Source organism: Daktulosphaira vitifoliae, unplaced genomic scaffold (genome assembly GCF_025091365.1).
Source record: "Daktulosphaira vitifoliae isolate Bord-2020 unplaced genomic scaffold, ASM2509136v1 Scaffold_2, whole genome shotgun sequence".
Lineage (NCBI taxonomy): Eukaryota > Metazoa > Arthropoda > Insecta > Hemiptera > Phylloxeridae > Daktulosphaira > Daktulosphaira vitifoliae.
Genome location: NW_026099573.1, coordinates 35,803,720 through 35,817,596, shown reverse-complemented (window position 1 = coordinate 35,817,596; position 13,877 = coordinate 35,803,720). Strand labels below are relative to the sequence as shown.

Below are 13,877 nucleotides of genomic sequence, written 5' to 3'. Positions count from 1 at the left end.
TTTTATTAGTAATTATGTTTATATTGAACACTTAATAGATTTTTAGTCAGGCCTAGATGTATACTTATTGAAGTCTCGGGAGTTAAAATTTAAATGAATCTAATATTAATATTTATTTTTGGGAAATGAGCTTTTTTTTATTTATTTTTAACAGTTGAAATCGTGTCCTTTAAAATTTTAGATCTAGAATTCTTTCCCCTAGATAATTTTGATTTACCCACATACATGAAAATTAAGTAAAAAATATTATAAATGAGAAAAAATTGCAACACCAATAATAATCGATAATAGACATCTTAACATTTTTAAGTTAAATTATTCCATACGCAAGAAAAAAATATTACATCTATTATATCTATTTATTTCATTATAAGTATTTTATTTTACTCGATAAATAGTTTAGAACTGTGGGGTTTTTTCATGACCGAACACAGGTGAGAATAATTGCGATATTAAAATACGTAAATAAGTTTAACTCGATTCATCTAAAATGGTTGTGAAAGCTAATAGTGTACACATTTTAGATTTTCTTCGCTAATTCTAGTAAGGTTAAAAGGATAAATACCATAAAAAATACTTATCTATTTTACATAAAATAGAATATAATAATAGAAATACATAAAATTGACTACAACACAATTTACTTTTAGAAAAATATAAAACTATTGATAATATGATCAATAAAAAAATCACTTCAATGAGTCTATAAATGCAACAATCTTAAAATGACAACTAGAGAAAAATACAAATCAATAGCATTATTAAGCTTAGTAAATATATATCCTCAATCTGTATAACTCTGGGTTTTAAAAGACACTGAAACCAAGTAATTCAGTACTAAAATTAAGTTAGTATATCTATTTTTATATAATTAAACAAATAAAATAATAATTTAAAGCATGGACATATTGCACGAGTTTTCTAGGATTCAGGATTGTCAATTATGCATTAACAAATATATATGCCTCAGTGAAATAATTTTTGTTGTTTATAAAAAAAAAAGAAAAATGTATTTTGGCACTTAACTATTATTTTACTTCCAAGGTACAGTTGACGATCTACCAATTTCGGAGTTTTTTTAATATAAAACAAAATGCCAATAAGACATTAATAATGACCCCATAACAAATAGGTAACAAAAATAATATTGTAAAAATTATTTAATTACATTTTGAAAAATGTTAACCCGGATTTATTGAAATGGATTATTCGTTAGTTTATCGATAATCAAGTTGTAATTACTATAAAATATCTAAAATAAGTATATTTTTTTATTTTTAAGTAAATTGAGTAATTTCAAAAAATTTTCATCTTAAGAATTATCTTAACAGAATAATTGTAGTTATATAAAATATTTTCTTAGTATGTCGAAATCATTCAAGTCATGCTGAATATGCAGAGTGTTCAAAAAGTTAATAAACCGGTTCAACTGTTACAAATAATGAGAACAATAGAACCCCATTTTCTTACTTACTGAACACTCTGTATATAACCGTGTAATACTGTTGACGTTATTGAATTCAATTACACTAGCGCTATCTTTCTTTAAAATAAATTAAACATCTTATTTTGAACTAATTTAAAAGTATTTTTAATGACATTTTATTTATAACCAAGATTATTTTTAAATTACTTATATTGGCTAAGCTACTAAAAAATATATATATTAATTGTTGATTATTTCCAAGGATTTCAGTATTTTTTTCATTTCAATAAATTCACAATAGGTCAATCCGAAAAATATATAAATTAAATATAATACATATATCATTTTAATAATTAATTAGATGGACTCGGTGAGTATATATTATAAAGGAGTGATATATCACATTAATGTTATTATATTATATAATAAACTTGGTATAATATCACGTTAATTTAAATGATCTATTTTCAATTTATTCTTTTATTACTCATATTTTTTTATAAAACTGTATTTTCTAAACAATTCTCGGTAATTTTTCAGGGAAAAAAATTAGAAGGGTGTAGTTGTAGTTCTAAATCAGCAAACAAGAGTAATCAATCAAAATGCGAACAACCACAAAAGTCATCATATTCGACACAACAAACCCCTTGTAGCCCGTGTCCGTGTCCCGCAGAAGAATGTAAAGTCACTCTTAAGACCGTGCGTGCTTTAGTCGAGGCCGAAAATAAAGACGTAGAATTGTCAGAGCTGTTAAGTGGTATAACTATTCTAGACGAGCATAGACCAAAAAAGAAAATCTTAAATATGTATGACGCAAATTCGAAAATTAATAGAGTCGAAATGGTAAGCATCATTTTTATAAACCAATTCAATCATGAACTATTCTAATATACTAACAATAATTATAAATGAATAATTTGAAACAATGGGCAGTATTAAAGTTCATTGCACTAATATTGTTTTAAAGGAACATAATGTAGATCCGGAATATATAGCATTTATTATGAAGAATATTGAAGATGGATATAACTTGAAAACGGACCCAATTGAAATGTATGAACACTTATTTTCAAAAGGTAATGAAGAAGCACCTCTAGTGGCACTTGGTCCTACCGCTGACTTATCAAATGAAGTAAGAAAAATATTTATAACTATTTTTTGAATAATAATAATAATAATATCTTCTATTAAATTAAATTAAAAATTAACAAGATATATATATATATATATATATGATACATTTTTAACAGGATCTTGTAGTGCCACTTTCACCTCCAGCAGTTGTAAATGCTAAAGACCCAGATTACGAAAAAGGTTCACGAATTGGAAGAATCATACAAAGTTTAAATGTCACCGTGGCTGAGGCTACTAATATTGATAACGTTGACGATCTACAAGTACTCATAGGTGGAGGAACACATGAAGAAAACATAGCAGATAGTACTCATAACGAATACGATGGTGGAACCCGTGATTTAAAGTTGGAGACTAGAGCACCAATACAATCAGCTGCCGTTTTACGCGGCTCTACGCCTCCTACCTGGTTTCCAGGCTATAATGTAGCGCTTCCTAACACAGCTCATCCTGCACTAGTAAATGATCCAGCAACTGTATTAGACGAAGCTTGGTTCCACAGTCAACCTTTGGCTTTAAATTTAGACACTAAGGGAGCTAAACTAATAGGATCCTAATTTTTTTTAATAGTGTTACATAACACACGATTAAATATGATGCTCTAAACTTCAAATACCATTTTGTTTCTTGTTCCTAAAATATTTTGTTTTATTTTATTATTTCATTCAATAGTAAATTATTTATAAATAGAAATTACGCTCTCATAAAATATATTTTAAACATTTTTAACTGACAAAAATTAATTTAGTTAAATGAGTAGAAAAATTTAACAAGAATTAATTATTAGATAACACATAAAAGAACGCATATTTAAGTAAAATCACCTTAAAAATTAAAAATGTACAGTCATGCGAAATCATTACATGATTATAAATATACATATATTTTTTAAAATTGACTGGAACGTACGACGAAAATATTAGTATAAAATGTTATTTTTACAAAAAATTCGTTACAATGTTTATTATATTATTTATTATATTTACAAACTTAGTTCAGTAACATTATATTTTGACTGAGTTCATATTTAAAATTACCTATATCTATTTATTATCTTATCAAAATCGTGATTAACATTTAATAAAATTTAAAAAATGTTTAATCAGATGTTCTTTTCCTAATAAATAGAGAACGTTTTAAACTGGGATATATTATTACAGAGCAAGTGATGGTTCAAAAAAGTATTATTCGACCGAGATCTTTATCGGTTTAGAATCGGTTTGATCTTGGTGTGTGGCACAGAATTATTTGAAAAGGATACTAAGATGTACAGCTACTACGTTACACTTGTATGAATATGTACAAAAGAGTAACATGACAATGGCAATTTTACACACAATACAAAAAATATTTCGTAAATTTTACAATATCAGTACTGTAAAAAGAATACTTTTGACTAAAAATTTGCAAAGCAAACCAACTAGAAAACTCATTATATTTTTTATTCAGAAAGATAAAAATATAAAATACAAAACATTATTTTTTAACAATAAAATTGAACATTGATCATTAGTCGATCCATTAGGTACCTAATAGTCTATTAATAACAAAATAATATTTTTTTTACCATTTAACTAAAATCAATTCATTATGATTGGTCATCTGAGATCAATAAGTAATTCTCATTTAAAAAATTCGAAAATCCCTATTGTGGTTCATGTGGGTTAATAGTGCACATTTTGATAAGTAATTGTTTAAAATCAAATAATTAAAATAGATTTACTAGTAAAAATGGCTAAAATATCTGGATTCCCATTAATTATATTTAATAAAAATAATGAGAAAGTGACAGAAAAAAATTTAATAATTAATAATAATATACATTATGTATGCCATATGGGTATATTTTCTTTAAATTTTATAAAAATACAATGTTACTATTAAATTTTGGATAAGTAAATATGAATACAGTATGATAATATCATATTTTTTCTCCTTGCTCCACTCTTTTACATGTAGTTCATACTTCTCATTATCAAAAAGTGTATTAATCGTCTATTATCAGCTGAAATTTATTTAAAAATTACATAAAATATTTTTTTGTAACCTTATGTATAAAAATGCACTATTTTTATAATATGACGTAGTCCAATATAGGCGTTGAAATATATGACAGAATATCTCTTCCAACATTGCCTGTTATACATTTCCCAAGAAGCTACTGGCTGACACAATGACACGTCCTTGCGCCTGCTGTATCAGCATCTAACATCATATCTTAAAACTCGTTATGAAATAAAAAATATTTAAGAGAGATAGAAGTTTACGAGGGCACTTCTTAGAAATCTACATCAGTGACAACCAATGTATATGTCAGAAATCACTTCGTTAACCGATCAGGTAATAGTTTTAAAACGAAAGCCATGTACAAAATCAATTCAACATAATAAAACAGTAACAAAATACACCTAATAAATTTTTTATAATAGTTTAAAAATGCAATTAACTTTCATAATATATAAAACTACAATGAAACATATTAAAACTAAAGTTGTTAAATATATCTCATTTGGGTTTAAAACTAATTGAAAATTTGTACTTAGACCATTTTTTAATTATTTAAAAACAGTAATATTACAAATGGGTATTAATGAAGTATAAGAGGTTTAATTTTACTACTTAATTATTGATCTTACACTGTATAGATTCAATACTTAAATAAAAGATGCATAAAAATGTATATGTAAAAATATGTTACTGCAGTATTCTTTTTCAGTGTAGTAAAACATAATAAACTATGCAATAATGGCCAAGGGCTCAATGGAATGAATTACACTTTTAAAAAATTTTCAAAACTTTAATTAAAATTTTGAAATACCATAAAATTCCTCATCAAATAATTATCATTAACTTACAATAAAATAAGACGAGAGAAAATAGACTTAGATGGTTTGGTCATATTATGAGGAGAGAAGAATCGGAAACTGTAAGAATAGTTATAGAAATGAATGTTGAATGAAGAAGAGGTAGAGGAAGACCAAAATAGAGTTTGAGAAAATAGCTATTGAATGCGATATGAGGATAGCTGATGTGAGCGTAGAGAATATGGGAGATCGTGTCAAGTGGAAGTTTAGTATAAGGGTGGACGACACCAAGTAGTTGGGATTAAGGCGAGGAAGAAGAATAAGAAAAACTTACAATAAAATTATTATTTTTTTACATTTATTTGATACCCCTACTCATTCTCGTCAAAAAGGGTTACATACCTTTTTTATACGCTAGATGAATCAATATACTTCAGAAACTTTTCATATACCAAATATTAGTATTTAGCATATGAAAATTGTAATCATAAAATAATTCTATATTAATATACTTTTATAACTATAGTCTGTTAAATATAAGAAATTTATTACATATAAAAAATACACGAAGAGTTCAATGAAGAAGCTAAAATATTTCAAAAATAGTAATGTACCTCATGATAAATAATACGGTTTCTTTATTTGTTATGGCAATATGATAAAATTATATCTCTAATGGTTAAAAGAAACTTTACAAATTATATAAAAAATCTTAGAACAATAGGGTTGGAAACCCCAAAATTTTTCTTTAATAGTTAGAAAAATAATAATGGTCAAAATTTTAGTGATATCAAGATGTAAATGTGTTATGGTCTACTGAAAAACTAGCATTTATTTCCCCCAAAACAGTCTAAATATTTTGTATAATTATTATTACGTTACAATAACTGTATACCATTATTGGAACGTGTTAAATTCTCTTTGTTATATATTACTAGTAAGCGATAATAATAATAATGGTCACCGACCAATGTAATCTTAATAATGTTCTATCTACATAAGCGCGCGGACAATTCGCCGTCTTACAATTAAAAATTATAATAAAACACGATACAGTCCACAATTTAATAATAGCATTTACGATTTATTTGTTTTATTTATTAAACCAGTTCGAAACATTCTTTTACTATAATATTTAAGAAGACAAAGGCCAAGGAAGACAGATCTACTTATCGTATGCTGTTATAACAGCTAATGATTAAACCCCTATACTAATAAATTAGTACTTAAATATTATTAAAAAAATATTACTTAAATAATAAACAATACTGTAAAAAGCAACGTGACCCAGTAATTATAATAATATAATTTCGTTTCATCTACGTTATCATTTATAATGTTAAAATGCTCTTGTGTATTCGAAGTAGAAAAAAATATCTACTAATGTATCAAAAAGGAAAACAAAAAAAAGCGGCTTACTCAACTCAATTGGTAACACGTCGTAACAAAGCATATAGATACTAGAGTTCGATTTTGTTACGATGTGATCATGTAGGTTTATTCATTCTGTATAACACAACCATAGTTTTTAAGAGTTAAGTTTATAGGAAATAGAGTAGACAGGAGTAAAAGTCCATATAGAGTAAGAGTCCAATATTGAAATGATTAAATTAATTTTGTAGTTATGAACAAATGATTAATAAGTATCAAATCTTGGACTATTTTTAGACGATACAAAATCACAGAAATAAAATTGAGAACATATAAATAAAAAAGTTTGTCATACTTTTATGTTATAATTCATTCTTTAAGACTACAATTCTAAATTAAAAAAATTATTTTATAAGACTTCAATTTGTTTTTCGTTAGATATAAAATATTTTTTTAATAATTAATTTATTAATTAATATTAGTAATAACATAATTTTATTTTCGTACCTATTTTTTTCAAAACTAAATATACTTCACCAAAAAACTCGTAATTTACCACTAATAATACAGGTCTCTGACTTATTAAAATGATCAAGGCCAAGGTACATTATAGTAATTTTTCCCATATAGCTATTTTGAATTCAGATACATGGAATTCCTAAATATAATAGACAAAATGTTCTAAATCGTAAAACTGTTGCCTTTTTTTTCTTCATGACATATTTTGATAAGAAGTGGCTAAAAAAATTGTGCTCGCCTTCTAACATATACATTCGATTTATATAAATTTAAAAAATCTTATTACTAAACATTTTTACTATTAAAAAAAATTATACATTTTAATAAGTTTTCCCTTATGTAACACAATTATGTTAATAATGTATCTCCAGAGTTGTGTTCTAAGATCGTTGTCGTTGCTCAAAACTCGTTTGACATTTCATTATTGTCGGTTACGCGCAACCGGTTCTAACGAGATACAAAAACTACTAATTTCTTTGCTAGCTACTGGGTACTGTTGCTGCTAAGTGGTTATTTAACACGATAATGTAGTTTTTTACACGCACATACAATAAGCGTACAATGCAGATAGCATCATATGACTATAATAAAAACATCGATTTGTTTTCGAGAAAACTCACAAGGACACCTCCTACTTCTGATGAGCCGCTAGGTACGTATTTTTTTCGTCTGAACGGGTAGTATATTTGAGTACATTTTCCCAGAACTCATCATTTTATAACATTAAAATACCTTCACCACGTCCCTTGAATAACAAATATAGTCTTGAATAGCGATTTGATCAAATTTATTATCTCACTCAATCAATTTTCGAATTATTATACATTCCTACTCATGTTTGATAATACAAGGTAATGAATACTTAAACAATATTTTATTAAACACGATTTTTATGATTATTATTATTACAATGACATCCAAGATGAACAAACGAGTACAACATAAATAATAAATAATAAATACTAAATATATAATATCATTCGAAAACCAATTATAACTAACTATTATATGTAATAATAGTATAAATATAATCAATTTAATTTTAAACAAACTTTTAATTTAGTTTATTTTACTAGATTAAAAGTAGGAAAAAAAATAAATTTTTGTTAAAAATTCTAAACTCATTACTTTTTAAATAAACGATTTACCGGAGCATAATACTAATTTTAACAATAAAAAATAATATAAAATATTAAAATAAATCTTAATGAAAAAAATGACAATAATTCAAAATAATCATTATACTATTTATCAGTTTGTAAATTTCATAAAATTTTAGCGGCATACCAGCGAACATTTTTGTTTGAAGGAATAATGCACAGGTCAACTTTTTTGGTTTATAAGTTAGTATTCTTAAAAATCATACTCATAAGCTACCAAATTATTAAATCATACTCCCATATTAATGGTACTAAAAATAAAAATATAATGCCGTGGGTTTTAACATGATTATATTTTCACCAGAAATATTATGATAAATATTATTAGTAAACCTTCGAGAGTAAGTGATCTAAGTACATTTTTTTGAGTTAATTCATGAATATATTTGTCCACACCAACGAGTTGTTGTGAACTGTTAATTATTCTAAAAACAACACCAACCAGGGCATAAAAACGTTATGATTATAACATTTATAAAAAATATTTTATTAAAATCTAATTAAAAAACCAAAAATATGTGATAAATGTAAAATATCATTAAACATAAAACAACTTATAAAGAAATATAGATCTTAATAAAAAAAAATTATTTTCAAATATTAAAGGAACTTCTTTTTTAATGTTAAACATAAAAATTTAATAACTTTAAAACGTTGAAAAAAAAAAATTGAAAAAAATTTTCATATCGAAAACGGTTTACGTGAAAATTATAAAGTATCTAAATTATAAATATTATATATTATTATGAATAATGATAAGATTATTTATAAAATAATGTTGTAATTAATTTAAACATGAGACGAAACAATTTTTTTAATCCGACCCCTGTCATCTATTCCTGTTTCCTTTATTATACTTTGATTAAAGTTTTATAATTTATAATTATAATACATGATTAAATACTTATTATAGTAATTAATTTAGTATGCAATTAATATTCAATATTTTAATATTGTAATTTTTATAGATAAAATTAAAAAACTTATAAAATAATTGCATATTTTGTTACTTCTATAGCAAATATGAATTACAATTTTAATACTGATATTATAAAATAGAAAATATGGATTATCAAACTCTCGTTATTTAAGTATAATTTCAATTATAAAATTGATATTGATATTGTAATTTATTATAAGCCATTAATAGCTACAATTTTTTTATTATACTTATTGAATTAATATTAGAAACTCTAAAAATTATTTCTAAAAATAATTTTAACTAACTCTTAAATCGTATTTATTATTATTATTACTTTTTTTTTGTAGGTTAGTTTGAAATAGTTGTTTATTTATACTACTTTCAATACGTATGTTTGAAGTTTTAATCTTCCTATGAACAGATAAAGGGTGAGACTATAATATATACATATATAAAAAATATATACATATAAAAAAAAAGATTTTGATTAACTTATTTTTTTAAAACTAAGGTATTTTTAAGTAAAAAATATATTTAAAAATATCGAAATTTACAAATTTTAAAAATAGTAATTTTCAGTGAGCTTTCCCCATTTATGGTAATAATATTAATTTTATATGGTAATATATTCAACTAGATACAATATATAATATTTTTGTATCATTCAGTAAAAACTACTAAATTTTAAACAAGACAAAAAGAGCAATTTAAGTTAATGATAACTTTTTATGCCACTTTTCTTACTTACTAATCTCTGAAATTTGCAAGAAATTAAAAATAAGTGTAACTTTATGTTTAATTTAAATTTAGTTCATGTAACTTTTACGAAAATTGGTGTCGCATCTTTCTTGTACGATTTTCAATTGTTTGTACTAAAATTTATAAAAAATTCTGAATTTTGTGGTTTTTACACAAAAATAGTGTTTTTGAATACAGTGATTATTTATTGTACGACGACCAATCCAGAGATGAAATTTTTTTTTTCAAATTAAAACATATTATATATATATATACATATATATATATATATATATAATGGTGTCAGTATTTCCTGAATATTTTCAAAAGTTAAGTTGTAAATGTTAAATTTTCATGCAAAAGTTGCTATTTTGTATCTCCCTGGGGCAGATAAAGGGTCAAGCTACAAAAAAAATATATCAAATGATAGAGAAATACCTTAGATAGCTATAAAAAATATTTGCTTTAATTCATTCTTTTTTTTTTCAAAAGTTCTGATAGTATTCAGTAAAAAAAAAAGTCTTAAAAACATAAAAAATTTAATTAATTTTAAAAATTGTATTTTTTGGGGGGAATTTCTCTCATTTTGGAGAATAAGGGAAAATTTTCAATTTCAAGTATTCGATTAGATACGATTTTTCATCAAAATCGATCCAGTAAATGTTGGAATAAGGGGTAAAAATATAATAAAAAACACATTATAGTAATATTAATACTTTCTCAGATTCAATTTGAAGAAGAAAAAATTGAGTCCTAAATGACATGAGCTTAATTAATTTTCATTCACTTAAAACGAACTTTGAACTATTGAACTAGTTTATTCTAAAGTCTAATATTAAGTATAATTATATTTTAAATTAAAACTTTAAAAAATTAATTAAAATAAATTTCATATGATTAGACAAAAACAATCGATATCGAATAGTTTAATTTATCATTATATCATCTCATATAACTATACAAATTACATGACTACGCTAAGGTAACGATAGTATTTTTTAAATGCAATTAAAATATACAAGTATTTAATAAAACTATTAAAAATTAAAAAAGATATCACGTTATTTTAATTTTGTAATCCATCTAACTTTAATCATTTCATTCATGATGTTTGTCTTTCGGTAGATCTTTTATTGATCACTATAATTCATTTAAAAAGTAAGTGTGACATATAGCATTAACATTTTATAACCCAAGTATTAGGTAGGAGGTATATATCAGGGACCTGTAGCAAACATAAAATGACAAAATGACAATGTGCCGGAATCTAACAACAAATAAACCAGACGTAGTATCAATGTCTAAATAGTCTGAGTAACTATTTTAGCTGTTTTAACATTAAAATTAACTTTTTCTATAGATAAATTTCAGTGAAAAAAATTACATCAATTGTTTTAGATCAGAAACCAATTCCTTACAGATTACAGATAACACAAAATTCTTTCCGGTAACATAAAATATACATTTATATGTTTTTAAGAATTATAGTAAAGTTAATAGGTAAACAAAAAAAAAATCAAGTGGCATATTACTGCAAAATCTGGCCATTAAAGACATTCGTAGTAATAACTATATTTATTGTATTGAAATTAAAAATAGCAACCAGTTATAAAAACTTATAACTATAGACATTCTAAAAATTAACTTTAGGTAGTGTAATAATACTGAACAAATAATGTTTTCAGGCTGTGTAAGTATTTTTTCAATAATATGTCATTATTTACGCCTTTATAAATGTATTTTATGTAACATTTTCTAAGGAGAATTGTTTTGTAACTATTAATTTTTAGTACATTATAAATCTTGAAATTTCGGTTTTAGAATAACGACAATGGTATTGGAGAAACTACAAACGACTTAAAATATAAAATAAGACAGTTAGAAACACAATTATCAGTTCTAGATGAAGTGAAGACAGAAAAAAACGAATTGCATAAACGGTTAATTGATACATCAGTATGGATAGAAGAAATGGTAAAAAAACAAAAAAAATTTTTTGAGCAGTTGAATACAGGGCATCACGAATTATGGTGCAAATATCAAAATGTAAAAAAAGACTTGGAAAAAAGTAAACATAAAATAGAAAGTGCTAATAGTGAACTAATAGAATGTAACAATGAATGTGATAAATTGAAACACCAGATAAAAACATTTGAGGATCAAAATAAATATTTAGAAGAACAAAAACAAATTTTGGAAAAACGACTATGTCAAGATGAAAAAAATATCAATGAACTTAGAAGTGAAAATGAAAATCTTAAGGTATGCGTGGAAAGAAAATTAGAGGAAATCCGCCATCACAAAGAAACAGTAGAAGAACAGTCCGACCAGCTTAGAAATATACAATCCGAATTGAGGACTATGAAGTGCAAATTAGAACTAAAACGAGAAAATTACGAGCAGTTGAAAAGCCAAGCGGAAATAAATGAAACAAAAATGAAAAAAGAAAAAGAAACCTATGAAGAACAAGCAGAAATTTTTGAAAAAGAAAAAAATAAATATGAACACCTTGTGCATGAACAGAAACGTCAGATTCAAGAGTTAAATTCTAAATTACAGGACTCAAAAAGACGAGAGCAAGAAATAAAAAGTTTGATGGAAAAAGAAAGAAGTCAATCAGATGAACAAATTGAAAAACTCAAAAGAGACAAACATTGTTTGGAGGCAGAAGGCGAAACGTTAAAAAATAAAATAGACACTACCAATAAACAATTAACTAAGTTAAGATGTGAAAACGAAATGCTGGACTCCAAAATAAAAAAATTACAAAATAAATTTGAGGACACCATAAAAAGTTGCGAAGAACAGAAAAGACTATTCATAGACGAAATGCAAACGGCCAATGCAGAAAAAAATAAGTTACAAATAAACTTAGACAACGTAACCCGTAAAGTCGAACAACTAACAGAAGAGCTGGGTAATGTGAAAAAATTACATAAAGCTGAATTAGAAAATGTTAGCGAGTTAAGGAGAACAATCGCTGATATTCAATTCAGTCAAAAACTTATGCCTGAATCAACAAACGTGTGTTCCGACAAAAATATTGGTCTTCAGTTAGCTAATATAAGTAAAGTATTAGACAACGCTCTGACAGACTGCAATAAAGTTGAAAATATTTCTTATAATAATGACAACACACGAAATTTGGAAGAGATAGTTAAAGAGATAAACACAATAAGCAATTCCCTAATACGATCTCCTCCGTGTAATTAAAATAACTTGTTCTATCTTTAAATTTTAATTGAATTTTAGAAAAAATAATTAATATATTTTTAACATCAAAATTAACAATAAATAAACACAAAACTACCATTGTGACAACATTTAAGGAAATAATGATGGGCCTACATAGATACAATATTAAATTAATTATAATTTTTAAATCATTATTTTACAATTTAACAGCAATGCTATTTAATCTGACATGCAGATAAATAGCTGTTCATAAAATTAATTAATTGTAACCATGTCTATTTATTCTTTCTGTGTGAGACTTTAAAAGGTTTATCCATGTAGTAATATCCACATCCACATAATGTTGTAATGAAAATTGGAAACGGTTCGGTAGTTCTTTAAAATATTTTACGAGCCTTCTTCCCTTGACGATCTCTATCGATTCTATTCGCTTTAAATAGTGAAACAGAAGTGATAACCTAAATTTTTGACACAAAATGTATCCATCAAACCGTGTAATGGCTTCTTTGCACTCTCCCTAGGGTATGACACTATAGTGACAGTTTTTCAATCTACGTTTATTGAACCCAATAGTAACGTGGTTTCTATTCTCTCTGGTTGTATGAATC

At 25.0% G+C, this 13,877-nt stretch overlaps 2 protein-coding genes across 2 annotated transcripts; both read left to right on the top strand.

Annotated features, from left to right (window-relative positions):
- The first annotated feature begins 1,753 nt into the window (after positions 1 to 1,753).
- Positions 1,754 to 3,156, top strand: LOC126899822 (uncharacterized). Its single transcript, XM_050675047.1, has 4 exons — positions 1,754 to 1,796; positions 1,967 to 2,269; positions 2,394 to 2,558; positions 2,677 to 3,156. The coding sequence occupies exons 1-4, from the start codon at positions 1,788 to 1,790 to the stop codon at positions 3,115 to 3,117; spliced, it is 918 nt and encodes a 305-aa protein (XP_050531004.1). The 5' UTR covers positions 1,754 to 1,787; the 3' UTR covers positions 3,118 to 3,156.
- An 8,593-nt stretch (positions 3,157 to 11,749) lies between these two features.
- On the top strand, positions 11,750 to 13,372 carry LOC126899813 (trichohyalin-like). Its single transcript, XM_050675035.1, has 2 exons — positions 11,750 to 11,764; positions 11,896 to 13,372. The coding sequence occupies exons 1-2, from the start codon at positions 11,750 to 11,752 to the stop codon at positions 13,285 to 13,287; spliced, it is 1,407 nt and encodes a 468-aa protein (XP_050530992.1). The 3' UTR covers positions 13,288 to 13,372.
- The last annotated feature ends 505 nt before the right edge of the window (positions 13,373 to 13,877 follow it).